Source organism: Zosterops lateralis (assembly GCF_965231275.1).
Source record: "Zosterops lateralis genome assembly, chromosome: 19".
Lineage (NCBI taxonomy): Eukaryota > Metazoa > Chordata > Aves > Passeriformes > Zosteropidae > Zosterops > Zosterops lateralis.
Window position 1 is genome coordinate 3,158,564 of NC_139779.1, and position 18,348 is coordinate 3,176,911.

Consider the following 18,348-nt stretch of genomic DNA (forward strand, 5'->3'; position numbering starts at 1 on the left):
AGAGGGGACAAGGAGAGGTTCCCCCATGGCTTGTGGATCTGCAGCTCCTGTGTCCCCTCCCCTCTTGCCTCTCCAGGCTCCACCAGCTCCAGCAGCAAGGCTGATCAATGGATTTGCAAGACATGGAAATGAGTGATAATATCGCTGATGAAAGCGCTCCCGGCTCTGTTTGCAGCGCAAAACTCGGGATGTGGTGAAAAACTCCCTCTGCCGCCCTGAGCATCAGGAATTAATCCAACTGAACCGTAACAGGTAAATACACCTCCCTCCTCCCCCCCCCCCCAAAAAAAAAGGTCTTTCCTTTCGTGTGGAATAAGAGTGTAATTAATATTCCTAACACACACACACCGAGCATTTAAATTCCACATCCCCGTCACTTACGCCGAGCTCTCACCACACATCAATATCTTTAATTACTCTTCTCTCCAGCAAGCCCTGAACCTAAGGAGATGGAAATATTTCCCTTATGATTTATACTCTGCTTTATTATGATCTGAGGGGTTTTAAATGCAAAAAGAATACGGGCAAAAAGAAAAAAAAAATGAAAAGGAAATTAAAAGGGTCTGATTTGTTTATAGCTGAGATTTTTTCACTCGGTGCTTCCCGGCCTGGGAAGGAATCAGGGCTGGCACCTGGCTGACAGCCAGTGGATTCCCAGAAAGGCATTTTCCATCTCTGTAAGGATGGATTCAACCCTAATTCTCACCTTCTGCTCTCTCTGAGCATCTTTTACTCAGAAGATTCAAGGTCTGGGTGCAGCAGCCCATGGCCCCTGGGTGAGGAGTTTCTCCCAGGCCTCATTCCCAATGAAAAGGAAGGAAAAGGTTTTCTCACCTTGCTGGCTCCAGGGAGCAAGTGCAACTTGACATAAGGATCAGCCAAACCATTGTGGTCCATTGGCTTCAGGCCCTGCAGAGGGAAGAGCAAAAATCAGGGATCAGAATGACAGTGGGATGTTGGGCAGGCAGGGTGGCCTCACTGAGCCCAGCCTGCTTTTATCCTGTGGGATCTCACTGGTCCATGGAGCAGCTGTGGTTTCCCCAGGCCTGGAGGAGGAGGGGATTCTGCAGGATCCAGGCTCAGCATTCCAGAATTCCAGGAGGAGCTGTGGGAACTGATGGTGCACCATTCTCCCTCCCTGACTCTGTCACCCTCATCACGATTAATTTGGGGGTGAAGAGAATCAGCACAGTGATTTGCCAGGTCTGAAATTACAGGGTTCTGTCATTTAATAATTGCTGCTGAGCAAACACACACCTCTGCTGTTGTGGTGCCACTTCCAAGCGCTCCCAGAGGGTGTGATAGCACCTACCTACTCCTGGTTATTAAGGAAGAACAGCTCCAGGACAGCGGGAGGCTGGTGCCAGCCAAATGCTGTGGTGCTCACAGAGAAATCTGGGGTTGCAGAAGCACCAGTCCAAGGAAACACTCTCTGGGGCCATTCTTGATGGGTTTTCTACAAGACCCTCAGAGCTCTCCAAGGATGACATGGATTAGGTTTGTGATAGTGATGCCCTGCACAGGTAAGGCATAAACTGTGCCTCTGTTCCTCCTCTAAACCCCCTGAAAATTATCCAGGGGTGATGCACAAACCCAGCTCAAAGCCACACCTGCACAGACTACATGGAAAAAAAAAAAAAAAAACTCCACAGGGAAGAGAAGTGAGTGAGGAGAGTGAAAAATGGAACCTAATTTTCACCAGCCCTAAGTAGAAATGAGAACGGCTCCATCGTGGAAGCCCTTGGATTATTTCCAGCCTGGCTGTGGGATCCCTGCAGGAATTATTGCTGGGCTGGCTGAAGGCAATCCTGTGCCTGGATCAGAGCTGGGCTGCTCTGCAGAGGTACCATCCAATCCTGGCTCCAGCCCGGGCAGGGAGACAAGGCTGGGGGATGCTGAAGAGTCCTCACACCCTTGTTTTTGTGAGGAGCAGAGTGCCTGGATAATGAGTGTTTGCAGCTGCCAGGGATGCAGCGGCAGGGAAGCATTTGTGTGGAGTGCTGGTGGAATTGTGTGCAGGAGGGATGTAATCACCCAGGGTTTGGGAAATGCTGGGGGAATCGCTGCCATGCCTCACTGGGAGGGAATAACTCACCCAGCCTGACCCACAGCAGCCTCTCTGAGCTGCACAGTTTGGTCCAGGATGCTCCTTGACCTTGGGAGTGTCTCTGATTTGGAGCAAAGGTTCTGTTACAGAGAGAAACCTGCTGCCCTGGGGCAAGGGAGGCCAAATGGTGCCCAGCAAAGAGGATTTTGCTTCTACAGCAGAGCCAAAAGGATAAAAATATCAGCAGTGGATGGAGGTGAACCAGCTCAGCTTTAAGTGCAGCCTCTGGGGTGGTGTTTGTGGTCCAGGAGATGATGGGGATGGGGCAGACAGGGCAGGAAGGAGCTGGGCTGTCCCCAGACTCCGCAGGGAATTGCCTGCACAATCCACTGGTGCTGTCCCCAACCTCCCTGGTCAGAGGTGCCCAACCTGCCCGGGCTGCACAGCAAATGAAATCAGATCCAAGCAGGCAGATTCCCAGGAAAATGGATGGAGAATGACAGGCAGCTCTGTAATTCACCCATCAATTCAGCTCAATTAAATTACCTTCTGAGGAGGCTATTAAAGGCTTTTTTAATAGATGTGCTATGGAAGATGGAGTGACAGGAGCCTGGAAAATGGCTCCTAATGTCACGTCTACCTCCCTCCCGTGTCACTTGATACGTGTTTGGCACAAACAGCTGAATTTAACAGGGCTCTGCTCTGCAAGGCTGCTCCTGGGGGAGGTGATCCCTGCCACAGGGAGCTCCCACACTGCTGCCCCTGAGTGGAGGGACCACCAGCCTGGAGCTTCTCCAAGAGGGATGAGAGAGACAAGGCACAGAGTCCCCCCTCAGATCCACCTGGGGCATCTCCCTGACTCCAACTATTCCTGATTTATGGACCTGACATTAAAGTTTCATCTTTTTTTTCTCCTCCTCTTTTACCCAACCCCAAAATCTCTGCTGCAATCCTAGGGAGATCTCCAGCTCCCTGCATCCCAGGCTCTGCCAGCTGCTCCCCGTGCCAGTGACATTTAGCTAATCAATAGGATTTAATTACAACTTGGGCTAATCGGGCTGCCGATTAATGCCACGCCAGAGGCGTCCAGAAATCACAGAAGATGGATTCATTCCATCCTTCCTCACCCCACAACCAGCTGCCTGCCCAAAAAAAAACCCCAAAAAAACCACCAGCCTGGATGGTTCCCAGGCTGAGGCATCCCATCCTGAAAGGGGGCAAACTGCATTTCCACCCTGAGAGCCCAGAGGAGCCAGACAGCTGGAGGAATTTCCCTGCAGTGATAAATATTTATGAGTCGATACATAAGTAATGCTCAGTGCAGACCTGGGCTGGAAGGGAGGGAGGGAGCAGCCAAATGCTCACTGGGGTGGAAACTCCTGGGTGTTTTCTGGCCAGAGGTGCAGGGAGAGCTGCCCAAGGATGCTCCAACAGGCAGCAGCTGTTGAGGGGCCAGCAGCTCCTTCACCATTGCCCTACAGCCCCCTGAGGCTTCTCCCAGGCACCTTTTTCCCAAAAGCACAGCCTGGTGTGTCTTGCTGCTGCAAGCCCCTGTAAATCCCCCATAGCAGATTGGGCACTGTAGGACTGAGCACAAAGTGAGACCCCTCACAGGCAGGGCACAAAACCAGGTGCCTGCACATTCATCAAATCCTTTTCCATCCTATTTTCCAGGAGGAGGAGGAGATGCCCAGCACATTTCTAGGAGGGGGAGATGCCCAGCCCATCCCAGCTCTGTCCCACCCAGTCCAGCAGAGATCCACACAGTCCCAGGGTTTGTGCAAGGGCAGCAGGGCAGAGGGAGAGCCCTCCTGCCAGCCTGGCTGCTCCTGCAGTCCAGGAATGAGCTTCCACAATGCCCTGATTTATTCTCTTATTGATCCGAGCTGAGCTACAACGTGTCTGAGCTCAGCCGTGCCTGAAGTGTGACGGGCGGGGCTGCTGCCAGCACCGAGAGCCATCAGAGCGAGGTGATGCTGCCAGCCTGGCTGCTCCTGCCTGTTCCTGGCTCTTCCTGGCTGCTCCTGCCTCTTCCTGGCTTCTCCTGCCTTTTCCTTGCTCTTCCTGGCTTCTCCTGCCTTTTCCTGGCTCTTCCTGGCTGCTTCTGCCTTTTCCTGGCTTCTCCTGCCTTTCCCTGGCTGCTCCTGCCTTTTCCTGGCTTCTCCTGCCTTTTCCTGCCTTTTCCTGGCTTCTCCTGCCTTTTCCTCCTTGTTCCTGTCTGCTTTTCCCTCTTCCTGCCTGCTCCCACCTGTCTAGTGACACCCAGAATGTCAAAAATCCTGCTGTGAGTTTACACCCCTCAGAAAAGCTTCAGAAACACCTTCTCAGCTCTTCCCAGGCACAGCACGAGGGTGAATTCCCACGTGGAGTGAGTGTCCCAGCCTCCAGCAGCTGAAGGCTGCAGAGGAGGGAATTGTTGGTGGAGAACAACAGGTTGGATTGAAGCTGCTGCTGGTGCCTGCTCCCCAGGAGCTGATAACGGGACTCGGGAGGAGCAGCAGCAGATATAAAAAGTGTTGGGGATTAAAAAAACAATAAATAGAGAGAATAAAGGGAGAGAGGGAGGTTGTCTGGGGTTATCAGAGAGAAAGGAAAACGTGTCTCACGCAGCTGAAATAGCCCAGGTTTGGCTGCTGGCAGCAACCCAGGCTCCAGGAGCTGCTGGAGTTTGGGCTCATCCTGAGGGCGTTGTCCCTGGAGGGTGACACAGACCTGCTCCAAGGGGTAAACAACATCCCAGCACTGCTGGGGCTTTCCCCCATCTCCTCCTCTGCTGGTCACAGCCCCGGGGCCGGCGCTGCCAGCAGCGGGGCCCTGGCCCTTCCTTACCTTTCTGTAGTCAAGTTTTGGCAGCTTTCCGCAGGCGAGGGATGAAATGAGAGCGAGCAGATGGCAATGTAAATAAAAGAGAAAAAAAAAAAATGGGAGAATGAGAGCAGAATGGAAATGAACAGGAACTCGAGAGCTTGAATGTCAGCGTGGCCAGGGGGGCTGTGCCCTGCCCGTGGGCAGGGGCGATGCTGGGGTACCCCCACACCCCCTGGGTGGGCACAGCAGGGCCCAGGCCTCTCCTCTGCCAGCCCTGCCTGTGCTCTTGCTGATTTGAGATTCATCAGTGGCTGCCCAGAGCTCTCCTTCCTCCCCTTGTCTTCCACCCACTCCAAAGGCAATTAGAAACCTCCTCCCTGGCACCGCTCCCGCCTGCGCCCAGGGAAGCCTGACCCAGCGGCTGCCGGTGGAGCCACAGGGGACAGGGAGGGGAGCAGAGCCCCCTGTCTGCCTCAGCCCTGCCCTGCCTGGGAGCTGGAGGTGCTGCCCTGGCCCTGGAGCAGCTCCAGGAGTGCTGGGCCACATCTCATCCCCAAAATCCAGCTTTTGGTGCTTGTATTCCAGACGTGGAGAAGGCTGTGAATGGGGGCTGCAGACAAGCCATGGAGGGGAGAGAGGAGCATCCTGTGAGGGCAAACAGCCTGGTCTGACCCTCTGGGGCTCAGTTCACAACCACTTCCTCCTGCCTTCTGTAAAAATTGTCCATTCCTTCCCAAACTCTGCAGGGATTGAGGTCCTTTCCTCTTAACCCATCTGGAGCTCTCATTTCTCTGGTCATCACTGGGTGATGCAGAGAGGGACCCAGCAGCACCTTCCACAGGCCCCGAGGCAGAACCAGGACCTCAGTTCCCCGTTTTTGCTCCCAAATGAGGAAAAAAAAAAGTCCCCTAATTGCCTGAATCACGCAGGCGGCAAAGGCGCTGAGGCGCAGCACTTCGGGGGCCGTGATTAGCGGCATTTAAAAGAGCCATTTATAAACCGGCAGCCGGTCACAGTAAATAACAACATCGGGACGGGCTGCGCGGAAAGGCATCAATCCCAGCTCCTCACAGAGGATCAGCAGCCGGTTCTCCACTAGCTGGGAAGGCCCTGAGAGGCAGGAGGGGTGGAGGGGAAGGAGAGGGTGGAGGTGATGGGATGGAGGGATGGATGGATGGATGGATGGATGGATGGATGGAGGGATGGATGGAGGGATGGATGGATGGATGGAGGGATGGAGGGATGGATGGAGGGATGGATTGATGGATGGAGGGATGGATGGATGGATGGATGGATGGAGGGATGGATGGATGGATGGATGGATGGATGGATGGATGGATGGATGCTGCAGCCAGGTGGAGCTCAGGGATGCTTGGCACACCTGCAGTTTGGGTTTCTCCCATGGCACAGCCTGGATGGATGGATGGATGGAAGGAAGCTGGAGCCTGGTGAAGCTCAGGGATGCTCAGCACAGCCGTGAGTTGGGTTTCCCCCATGGCACTGGATGGATGGATGGATGGATGGAGGGATGGATGGATGGATGGAGGGATGGATGGATGGATGGATGGATGGATGGATGGACGGATGGATGGATGGATGGATGGATGGATGGAGGGATGGATGGATGGATGGATGGATGGATGGATGGATGGAGGGATGGATGGATGGATGGAGGGATGGATGGATGGATGGATGGATGGATGGATGGATGGACGGATGGATGGATGGATGGATGGATGGATGGAGGGATGGATGGATGGATGGATGGATGGATGGATGGATGGACGGATGGACAGATGGATGGATGGATAGAGGGATGGATGGATGGATGGATGGATGGATGGATGGATGGATGGAGGGATGGATGGATGGATGGATGGATGGATGGATGGATGGATGGACGGATGGACAGATGGATGGATGGATAGAGGGATGGATGGATGGATGGATGGAGGGATGGATGGATGGATGGATGGATGGATGGATGGATGGATGGATGGAAGGAAGCCGGAGCCCGGTGGAGCTCAGGGATGCTCAGCACAGCCATGAGTTGGGTTTCCCCCATGGCACAGCCAGTCCTCAGCCCTCACAGCCCCGGGGGCTGAGCCGTACCTTGGCTTTGTTGATGGTGCAGTGGAGAGCGTTGTTCTCCTGGTCGTAGAGCAGGCTGAAATCCAGCGTCCCCAGCGTGGCTGCAAGGGAGGAGAGACATGATTAACCCGCAGCAGGCACGGGCTGCTCCCCCTCGGAGCACAAAAGGAGTGTGGAGATGCTAAAGAACAGGCTGCAGACATTATAAAACACAAAGCATCCTGCTGGGAGCCCTGTTATGAAACGTGGCTTCGTGCTGGGAGCCTGGTGGCCGTTCCCAGCTTGGCCAGCACAGCCCTGGGAGAGAGGAGTGAGAGGGATGAGTGGATGCAGCTCACTCAAAACCACAGCCTTTGCTTCCCTGAGCTTTCACCTCGGTTATCCCCATCCCTCACTGCAGCCAGCAGCTTGCTGTCCCCAGGGAGATGAGGAGTGTCCCCAGGGAAGGTTTGGGAATGGCAGGGACACAGCTGAGAGCTGCTGTTGGCACATCCTCCCCTCGGGCGCCGCTGGCAATTCCCAGAACGTGTATTTGTATAGTGACACCTTCAAACAAATGAGCCACCAGTGGGATCCCTTCCCAGCTCCAATCTGGCTGCAAACTGTAAATTAAACCCAGGGAGGATGGAAAGACTTTTTCTGGTTAAAAATGAAAAACACCAACAGCTTTTAATCAGCGCAGCGTTGCTTTATGGCATCCTCAGGGTCCAGGAACGGCAGAGTCTCCTGGGATGGGACACCAGAACAAAACCACAAGAGCCTCAGCAGCAGAAGTCCTTTTGATTTGAGAAATGCTTTCCCTTTGGATGATCTGAGCACGTCTCACTAATCCAAAGCAGAGGGAAAAGCCTTGAAAAGACAGGCTTTCCCAAAAACATGGCTTAACCTTCTCCAAGGCTCCCAGGCCTGATTTGCACACCAAAGTCTGGACATGGAGCATCCTCTCTCCTGGCTCAGCTTTACCTGGACACAGCAAACCCCACTTTTTCCATGCCCACCTTCCCAAAAGAGTTTTGCCTGGGTGCTGCCCTGCCACCAAAAAAGCATCCCAACTCTGTTTCCAAGGTAACTGCACCTTCCTGCCGTGTTAAAAAAATAAAATCCAAAATAAAAACCAGAACCGTTTTGCTTAATATCAAAGCAGGGTTTGCTGCCTGGGGAGGAGTTGGACAAACTTTATGGCAGAAAATAAAGTGCTTTTTAAATTTTTTTTCCCCCTCTAGTATTGATAGCAGCAAGGCACCCACGGAGTTTAAGGATATTCAGGGGACCAAAACCTTCCTGCTGCAATTTCACAGCGATCTCCCAGCCCAAAGGCAAAGGAGCTACAGGTTTGCCTGCTGGAAAAAAACCCCAAACAATCATCATTTCTCCCAAGCAAATATATCGAGTTCAAAGCAGAGTAAACACCCGGGGAGAGTTCTGCCAGAATAATGTACCCCCCTGGTTGTGCAGCAATTTCATGGCACGTTAGCTCCTGCTCTGAGTAAGTCACAGATCAGAGGGGTTTTACCTGCCAGGGGAGGATGAGGGGTGAGGCCAAACCTGCTGGACCTTGTGCCTCATCTCTGGCTCAAATTTCCAGGGCAATTCCCAGCTAAACTTGTGGCACTTGATACCATGACCCAGTTGAGGTGTTAGGGCTGGGTTGGACTCGATGATCTTGAAGGTCTCTTCCAACCTACACATTCTGTGATTCTGTGATTCTGTGTAAACCCCCAGGCAGCTCAAGGATTGGCAGCGTGAGGCTCCAACAAACCAAGTCAGCAAAACTTCCCAGATCTGCATTTTTATTTTTCTTTTTTCGCTCAAGAGCGGAAGACGAAACCTCCGGTTCGGTTTGGGAGCCTCATCATTCCCCACCTGCCCTTTAATCAGCGTTTCCTGCCAGCCCCACGGCTCGGCCCTCCAGAGTTCAAGCTGTTATTTTATATTTATCACAGGAGGGGGTCCCGTGGTTCAGCCGCCTGGGTTTGGGCAATTTAGAAAAGAAATTAAAAAGCTTTGGAAAGCAGGCTGAGTTTGGCCAGGAGACACTGACAGAGCCCCAGGCGTGAGGGCAGTGGGGAGCCCAGCTCCAGAAAGACAGGAAAAAACCCTAAAATCACCTTCACACAGCAGCAGGAGCTTGTCCTGCAGGTGGGGACTCGGACTCAGGTCCTGCAGGTGGGGACTCAGGTCCTGCTCCCAGCTCTGGCAGTCCATGAGCAAACATCCATCACTTCCCATTCCTGTTGGAGCTGCCAGGGGTGGGAGGGCACAGACAGGGGTGCAGGGCTCCAGCCCTGGCTCTGCTCCAGCCCTGGAGGGGTTTTCCTCTAAGCACAGAGGGTTTTTTTTTTTGGTTTTTTTTGGGTTTTTTTTTTGTGGATGGTGAGGCTCAATTCCCAAGGAAGCGTCTGATGTGGAAACATCAGCACAAGGTGTGCTAATTGCTTTAGAATGTGGCTGTTTGATAAATGGGATGAGGAAAAGTTGGGGTTTGGCAGACAAGGTGGAGCTGCAAGTGAGCTCCTGCCATCAGAGCCAGGAGGCAGCAGATGCCCAGGACTCCTGGGACACATTAAGGACATGGTCACAGTTCCCTCAGCCTCTGGGACATCCTGGGAAAGCACAGCCAGCACAGACAAGGCTGGAGCTCCAGCTCAGGGCTGAGGAGGTGGCAGCAGACCTCCAGCTACACCAGGAGTGGGAGCCACCCCTGCACCCCAAAACAGCACCTTGTGACCCCCCAGGAGCCCCACCCCAGCCCCGTGGTCAGCACAGAGAGCCAAGGGCTGGGCAAAGCATAACCTCAGTGCTCCCACCCCTGCAAAGCCCAGCAGCACATCCAGCCCTGGCTGTGGGAATTCTGCATCCCCAGCCGGCAGCATCGGGCCCAAAACCTCTGCAGAGCAACCCAATCCCCCCTGCTTTAATTGCTTTCCCCCCTCCCACTGGAGGTGCAGCTCGATTGTGATCTTAATTAGGGGAGCAAGTACCTAAAAAAGCAAAGGGCAGCAATTAGACTCAGAGCGATGTTAGCAGGATTATTTAACTCGACTGGGCTATTCTGAACACTGCCCTCTAATCACAGAGGCTGCAAATAAAAAATATAAATAAACGCCTTTGTCAGGCTTTACACAAAGGCAGCTTGGCGCTCTCCAGACAGCAGGCAGGATGTATCATTATTATTACAATTATTCTGCTCCAATGATAAAATAACCATTAGGAAAAGTGAACTCATTAGCAGGTTCTGACCCTCCTCCCTCCCCACGAGCTGGGGCAGATTGATGGGAAGGGCTTGGCTTTTCACACAGCCTCTAAAAGCAAAAAAAATAAATACAACCTGCACGGGAAGGTGGCCCCTTCTCCCACTGACCCCTTTGGGCGTTTTGATTAATTCAGTGGGGCAGGGGATGATTGGAGGGCAGCAGAAGGAGGAGATGTGTCCATAGGCTCAGCCAGGCCTGCAGGAATTTATTGTTTATTGCTGACATTTCCCGGCTGTGCCCAGGGTGAGGCGAGGCTGAAGGAGCTTCTATTTATACCTGTGGGATGAGAGGTAAAATGTGGTGATGAATCTGTGCTCTGCTGCCTGCCCCAGCCCCCGTCCTTGCAGGTTGGCAGAGCCGCCCTCTCCACAGCCTGGGATGCTCCAAGGAAAAGAATTCCTCATCCCAAGGCATGGAAGAGCCACTGAGACTCAGAGAAAAAGCTTCAGCAAAGCCTGGAAGTGATGATGGAGCACACTCCTCACTTCCCCAAGGCAGGTGTGGCTGCCATCAGAAAGCCCAGCAAAGCTCTAGACCAGGAAAAAGTTGAGGTGTGCACACAAAAACCCCGCTGTAGAACTAATTAAAAAGAAGTCCAAAAGCCTTAAGTCCCTCTGCTTATCAGCATTGCCGCTCCCAAGATAATCTGCTCACGGATTTTGTGCCAGGGAGATCAGAGAGGAGCAGTAAAAAGAACTGCTGGGGATTGTCTGGATTAGCTCTCCCTTACAGAAAGCACAGGTTCAGTAACCTTCAGGCTGGGTATTTTTTAATGCACTATTAAAGATAGGTCCCTATTCTTCCGTCGCTTTAATTTTTCCCCTTGCAATGGAGATAATTTTAAAGGTCCTGAAAAGGCAGCAGGTAATTCTGTGCACTTACAGCCCCATGTAAAATGTTGGTAAATGACTCCTCGGGAGGAACAGAAATTATCTCCTGCCATTTCCAAGCTGGAGAACATTTTGGGGGGTGGCTCTGTGTGTGTGCTCCTGCCCCCCTGGCATCCTGACCAGTGTCACACAGTGGGGCAGAGCTTGAGGACTGGGAAACCCTCAGGAAAAGAGCACCATCCTGGAAAAGAGCACCATCAATTCCTGCAGTTCACCCAGCACCCCCAGCCTGGATGCACTCAGGATGCTGCTGTGCAGTCAGGGATGGATCCCAAAGGTGCTGAGCTGAGGAGCTGCAGGCCCTGAGGGCTGTAAAGCCCCTGATGGCAGCACTGACCTCTGGCATGAAGCTCCAGCCACGACATCACCACGGGATTCGCTGGGGAAGTGGAAGAGGAAATGGGATAAGTTCTAAAAGTGGGCATTACCATCAGCTATTCCATGAAATCAGATCCTCTGGGAGGTTTTGGGATGTGCCCCAGGGGCAGCACAGCATCATGTTGAGGCATCACCTTTCCCATCAGCATCACAGACTCTGCTCTGTTGCTGCCAGCAGGGCAGGACATTCCCAATCCTACAAAAACCCCCAGCAGGGAGCAGATCCAGCACACAGGCAGGAGACCTTCCCTCCTCAGCAGATCCATGGCTGTGGCTGAGCTCAGGAGGATCAGGAGCAAAGGACAAACACAACTTTTCTCTCTTGCAGCTGCTCCCTGCCTGGCTGTGGGTTTTTCACTTAAAATCTGCAGCAATTCATATTTCTTCATTTTAGAGACACGGAGCCAGCCCTGGGTAAGGTCTGGAGCAGGGAGCTGCTCCTTCATGAGGTTGGTTGATGGATGCTCATCAGCTTCTTCTGTCTTCTCCAGGAGGAGTGTTCAGAGGAACACTTATCTGCTCAGAACAGTTCAGAGATGCAATTATGTTTTACAGCACTAAATGGTCCCTGATGTCAGCAGCAATTAGACTTTCAGCAGTTTCAATTTAGAGATGGCCTTCAAATCTCTCCCGCTTCTCCTCCTTTAATGAAATACAGTATTGCAATTAACAACTGCCCCCCCCCCAACTGCCTTCAGTGTTAAATACAAAGAGGGGAGGTCTGGGAACCCCTTGGTGGAAAACAAGGGGTGTCAGTTCTGTCTCTCCTCCTGCAGCTGAGAAAGGTGAAGGGCTGGGCAGGCTGTGGGAGGAGGGAAGCTCATTTTCCAGCAGCTGTGTGGCTCCTTCATTAGCAGAGGTGCCAGAGGCCAGGGAACATATGCTGCTTCCATGGATGTTGCAGGAGGGATGCCCAGGCAGACCCTGCTCACCCTCCTGTGCTTTCCTCTCCTGGTGCCCTGTGCTCACCTCCAGCACTTCAGAGTGTTCCTGGCTGTGGGCAATGCCTGGGAAGAGGAAGATCCTGCACCTGGATCACTGAGAGCTCAGTGTGAGAGCTCAGCCACATCAGCACATCCCAAATATCCATCTATCCCACAGGATAATCCAGAGTCACCCCACGGGAAACCCCAAAACTCTCCTGGCTGTGACACTGCACACATTCCTTCAGCACAGGCAGCTCAAGGCTGTGCTCTGCTGAAATCAGCCGTGGCTTGTTTAGTTTCCTGAGCGAGAAAAAGACTTCTTTTGGCCTTATCTGGATTGAAAAGACGATTCAAAGCTTATAAATAGCAGTTGCAGCATATGCTAAGGAGCTGCAGAAGTAAATACCCTGCTCGTTCCTCGCCGTCTCCTCTGCCTCCCCCTGTCTGGCCAAAAGCTCTGCCAGGTGACTTGCAAACCCCCTGCACCCCTTCAGACCTTCCTCCTTTTTCTTCTTTACGTCTTCAAGCAGCCAGTAATTAATATCCCCATGATGGCTTTGCCTGCCTAATTATCTTCTTTGCTCAAAATAAGAGTCTTCCTAAATAACTTGTGTGGCGCTGCAGGCGTCACGAGCTGCCACGCACCAGGACTGGCCTCTCAGCTGCACTTTGGAGAAGTGGTTTTTTTCGTGCTGCTGCAGCTCCAGAGCTCAGGAGGATGCTCTTCCATCGATAAAACTGGCCATGAGGTGGAATTGGATGGGTTTGAGCATGTAGGAATGGTCTCAGAGTGCTGGCAGGAGCAGGATGGGGCAGCATTTCCAGGGATATTGGATCTCACTGCAGCCAGGGGCTCCCAGGCTCTCTCCTCACCTGAAAACCCACAGCCAAACACATTTGGAGGAGGGAAGGAATCCCAGAGTGACCAGAGCCTCTTTCCAAAGCCAAACAACAACTCGGGGCATTTCTCCAAGGGCTGGAAAGTTGATTGCCTGTTAGAGGAGTGAGAATCCCTGGAGTGCTCCCTCACAGGGACTGTTTGTACCTCTGCTCGTGCAGAGGCTTCAGAGACCTTTAAAAATGCCTCAGGTACCAATTCCTGCTGGTGCTGTGGAGGGGAAGGTGCAGGCAGTGGAGGGGCAGCAGCGTTTGGGTGAAATCGGTGGAGATGGGAGGCGAGAGCTCCTCACAGGTGGCACATTGCCATCTAGCTGGCATTTGCTTATCTTCCTTTGCAAACCAAGTTTCCCTGGCACTGTGCTGCCCAGCTGGGTGGGAAGCATCCCTGGTGTCTGGGGGACCTGCTGCTGTCACAGGGCACTGGGCAGGGGAGCCAAAGGTGAGGTGACAGCCAGGTGTCTCAAAGCACCAGGAGCGAATTCCCCCTCCCCAGCCTCCTGCCTGCTCCTCTCAGCTCACAGCAGATGCTGGTCCAACAGCACCAAACCATCCTCCTGCAGCAAATACACATTTCCCACTTCTCCTGCCTCATTCCTTCCACCTCCTCAGCAGTTCTGCTGGGCACAAACCCTCTGCAGGAGGAGTCCAGCACAGGGCAGGGATGGTCCCTCTGCCAGGGTGTCCCAAGGAATGGCAGAGGGTGCCCAGCACAGCCCTGTACATCCTCCCAGCAGCATTGCTAGCACATCTGATGGGAAGAGCTGGCTCCATGCAATTCCCAGTGATCCCAGAGCCAGCCCAGATATCTCCACATATTCTCTGCTGTGTTGGTTCCCTGGCCCTGCCTGCTCCCTGCATTCAACAGGCTGGGGGGGGTGTCCAGAGCCACAAACCTGAGCCTCCCATGGCCCCACCTCAGCCAGGTCCCTGCCCATCTCTGGAAGGATTCCTGGGGGTTCTCAGTCTTCCAAAGCACCAATTCCATGCATGCACTCACATCCCTGCTCCCTGGAGATGCCAAACCTGGCTCAGGCCCCCCTGATGGATGGGAGCAGACTCTGCAGTGCCCAGTGGCTCCACAGACACCACAAGCTCTGCTGCTGGGGTCTGGAGCACGACTCAGCAAAGCTTTAAGGGTCAGATTGCAGCCAGGCAGCCCAGGACACACCCTGCCCACTCCCCACAGCCCTGCTGAGGTTCTGCAATTCAGGCTGCGATGGCAGCTCAGATCCTGCTGGAAAAACCCCAGAGCCCCCAGGGCTGGAGCAGTAACTCCAGGCAGGAAGGAGCTTGGGGAAACCCAGAGAATTGCTGCATTTCTCCAGGCAGGGGCAGCTCTCCCCCTCCTCCTCCTCCTCCTCCCACCCAGCCCAGCCCAGCAGCAGCATCTTCTTGGAATGGGAGGAGGGAAACCCACAGGCAGGTGGGGACAAACAGGAGGGTTCAATCCTTCTCCCCATAAATCCTGCCACGACAAAATCCCTCCCCCTGGACCTCTCCGGGGCTGGGCTGGGCTGGGAGCATCTCTGAGTGAGTCAAAACCTCGATTTGTGCCTGGCAAAACCTCGATTTGTGCCCGGCAAAAACCTCGATTTGTGCCTGGCTAAACCTCTATTTGTGCCCGGCAAAAACCTCGATTTGTGCCTGGCTAAAACCTCTATTTGTGGGTGCTGCATCCTGCAGCATCCCCTGAACCCCGAGTGCCACTCCAGGGCACTGCCAGCAGCGCACCCCCAGCGCTGTCCTGACGTGCAGGCACAGGCAGGTTCTCCAGGGGGAATTCAGTGCAGGTGACTAATGCAGCAGCCCTGAATCACCCTCCAGAGGTGTGGGGGAGCTCAGAGACACTCCCCAGCGCTGCCGCTGGCTCCAGGCAGGCTGCACGGATCCTCTCCCTGCTCCCAGCCTGGGGAATGGGGACAGGCGGCTCCTGCCTGGATTTACAACTTGGCTGCTGATCCTGGGGGAGTGTCAGCCTCACATCCTGCACGCTCATACCAGACAGTGTCCTCAGGGTGTCTGGGCCACCCCGTGCTGTCCCCAGGGATGTGACACGGCTGCTGTCACCTCCCTGCACCGCTGTGCCTTTGGCCAGCCCAAAAACCACAACACCCCTCTGGCAAAACAGCCTCAGCAGTTTTCCTGACACCTGTTACGCCGCAAAGAAACACTTCCTAACACCAGCCTTGGGTGAGAGAAACACCCGCCAAGCCCTTCCAGCACCCACTGCCAGGGATAAATGCAGAATGCAGCGCCCTGGGCGGTTTTCCATGGGAGTCACCCAGAGAAAACGCTGCACTCTGGGGGCTCTGGCTCCCACACACCCCCCTGGCCCTGCAGCCCGGTTTAAAAGGGATAATTAGAGCAGAGAATGAGCCAAAGCTGGTTAAAGTCCCCGTTAACTGCCCGGCTGGGACAAACAGGGCTTAGCAGAGATTTCCCCTGGCAGTGCCAGAGATGTCGCCTCCCCACAGGGACAGTGACCCTGGCCCAGAGGGGACACAGGGGACAGCGGTGCCACCCTGCAGAGCACAGCCCTCCTGGGGGTGACACTGTGGGATGGCGAGGCCGGGCTGTGACATTCCGCAAAGGGAAAAAAGGAAAAGGCACCGCCTGCCCAACGCTGGGCCTCCAACAGCTCAGCCTTTTCCCTCCTCCCTCCTCGGCATCTCCCGGCTCCAAAGTTTGTGCTCAGCCCCCTCAGGATCCAACCCCCAGGCCGGGCTGAGCGGAGCCTTTGGGGTTTTTCTCCAACTCTGAGGGAAAATCGGTTTATCCCGCGGCAGAGGCGGGTGGGGAAGGGCGCTTTGGGTGGGGAGGGGTTAACCCTTGCTGCAAACACCTGCATCCAGCACCACAAAGGAAAGGAAAGCTCCAAAGGGCCCCCCTGGTCTCCCCGCAGGCGGAGGGTGAGGGATGGGGGGGATGACACGCCAGAGTTGTGCCGGGAGACACAGAGAGGAGGAGGATTTCATTCCCCACAGATCTCCCCTCAGTGTGGAGGATTTCATTCCCCACAGATCTCCCCTCAGTGTGGAGGATTTCATTCCCCACAGATCTCCCCTCAGTGTGGAGGATTTCATTCCCCACAGATCTCCCCTCAGTGTGGAGGATTTCATTCCCCACAGATCTCCCTCAGTGTGGAGGATTTCATTCCCCACAGGTCTCCCCTCAGTGTGGAGGATTTCATTCCCCACAGGTCTCCCCTCAGTGTGGAGGATTTCATTCCCCACAGGTCTCCCCTCAGTGTGGAGCCAGGCAGGCGATGCCGGAGCCTCACGGCAGGGCTGGAGCTGGCTGCACCACCGAGGAGGATTAAAAGGCTCCAGGAGGCACAGGAACCTTGCAGAGAAGTGCACAGACCACGACAGCAACTGGTGGCTCTTGGGAGACTCCTCTACTTTGGGTTCACAACACCTGGGGGGCTCCTCAGGGCTGCACTGACCCCCCAGAGACACCCAACACACAGCCACCCACCCTCACCCTCATCACCCAGCAAAACTCCCCCTTAAAACTTAAAATAATAATAATAATAATAAAAAACAACTCACTGCAATCATCCGACTCGTAGCCCTCGGGGTCCAGCACCTCCTCGGGGGCTTGGCTCTTGGCCGGCTGCTCGGTGCTGCCGTGGGCTCCTCCCAGGAGTCTCTCCACATCCTCCTCATCCTCGGGGGGTTCCTCGGCGGGGCTCACCGAGGGCTGGCTGGGCGAGGGGCGAGGGGAGCTGGAGCTGCTGCGGCCGACGGCGGCGGGGAGCCCGCGGGGAAAGCGGGGGAAATAGTCGGAGATCTGCTTGATGGGTTTGATGGGCCCGGGGCAGACGTCAATGGCCATGTGCTCCTGGATACTTATGGTGGTTTTGTCTCCTTTGCGGAGGGTCATGCATGCGGCTTGGGCCCCGCCGGGGGAACAGGGCAGGGGCGGCGGAGCCGAAGTTTGTGCCCGGGGAGGAGGAGGAGGAGGAGGAGGAGGCGGGTGAGGAGGAGTGCAGGCTTTACGTGGCCGGGCTCATGCTGCTGCCGCTCCTGCCGGCCCCGGAGCTCGCACAGCCCCCGGATCCTGCCGGCGCTGCCGGGGAATAAATGAGCGAGACGGAGAGACGGGGAAAGGCAGGGGGTGGGCTCTCGGGTGATGTCACCGGCGAGCAGCAAAGCGGTGCCCGGCGGCGGCGGAGGGATGAGGGATGTGGCCGGTCTGTCCACCCCCCCCGCCCCGGGCACACCGCCCCGGCCGGGCAGGGCGGCCCCGGAGCCCCCGGGCAGGGATTGGGCTGTGGGGAATTGGGTTTGGGTCATCTCCCTGCCAGAGCACGGCTGGTCCCTGTCAGAGCCCTCCAGGAGGGGTTGAGGTCACTGGGAGGGTCAGGAGCCGCTGTCCGGGTGTGTGGGGTCCCGGTGGGGTGTGGAGAGGGACCCTGGGCTGGGGCAGTGCCCAGGGACAGTGACAGACCCCCAGGGAGGGTGACAGACCCCAGGGACAGTGACAGACCCCCAGGGACGGTGACAGCCCCCAAAGGACAGTGACAGCCCCCCAGGGAGGGTGACAGCCCCCCAGGGACAGTGACAGCCCCCAAAGGACAGTGACAGCCCCCCAGGGAGGGTGACAGCCCCCAAAGGACAGTGACAGCCCTCAAGAGACACTGACAGCCCTCCAGGGACAGTGACAGCCCCTGTGCCCTCCTGGCAGTGTCACATCCCCAGCCCAGGGCATGGGTGGCACCTCTCACCACTCACAGGGACAGGGACAGCCCTGACCCAAATCCCCATTGCTCCAACCCACAGCAGTGTCCCTGCCAGAGCTCAGCACCAGCTGCAAGAGCTGCTGGAACTGGGAACACAGCAGGGAGTGAAGCAACCCCTGTCCCCACTCTCAGCCATGGGGATGGTGCAGCATCACAGAGGCACAAGGCTCAGTGTCACTGTGGCCATGCTCAGCACCCCTCCTGCTCCTCCCTGGGCACAGCACCAGCCAGGACAGGGGCAGGATCCTGCCACAGCCTCTCTGGGCAATGCTGAGCTCTGCTTTGCTCAGAGTGTTGGTCTCAAACTGCT

General features: G+C 55.2%; 1 protein-coding gene across 2 annotated transcripts in view; it reads right to left on the minus strand.

Annotated features, from left to right (window-relative positions):
• Positions 1 to 17,255, minus strand: part of DOC2B (double C2 domain beta) — a 30,511-nt gene extending 13,256 nt beyond the window's left edge. For both annotated transcript variants that reach the window (XR_014591428.1, XM_083875427.1), the window contains exons 1-3: positions 16,846 to 17,255; positions 6,968 to 7,047; positions 835 to 909 (exon numbers count right to left, since the gene is read on the minus strand). Coding sequence is in view for 1 of the 2 variants with exons in the window: in XM_083875427.1 (XP_083731553.1) it covers positions 835 to 909; positions 6,968 to 7,047; positions 16,846 to 17,179 (489 nt within the window). In the remaining variant the exon portion in view is untranslated. The remainder of the gene's footprint in view (positions 1 to 834; positions 910 to 6,967; positions 7,048 to 16,845) is intronic.
• Between the last annotated feature and the right edge of the window lie 1,093 nt (positions 17,256 to 18,348).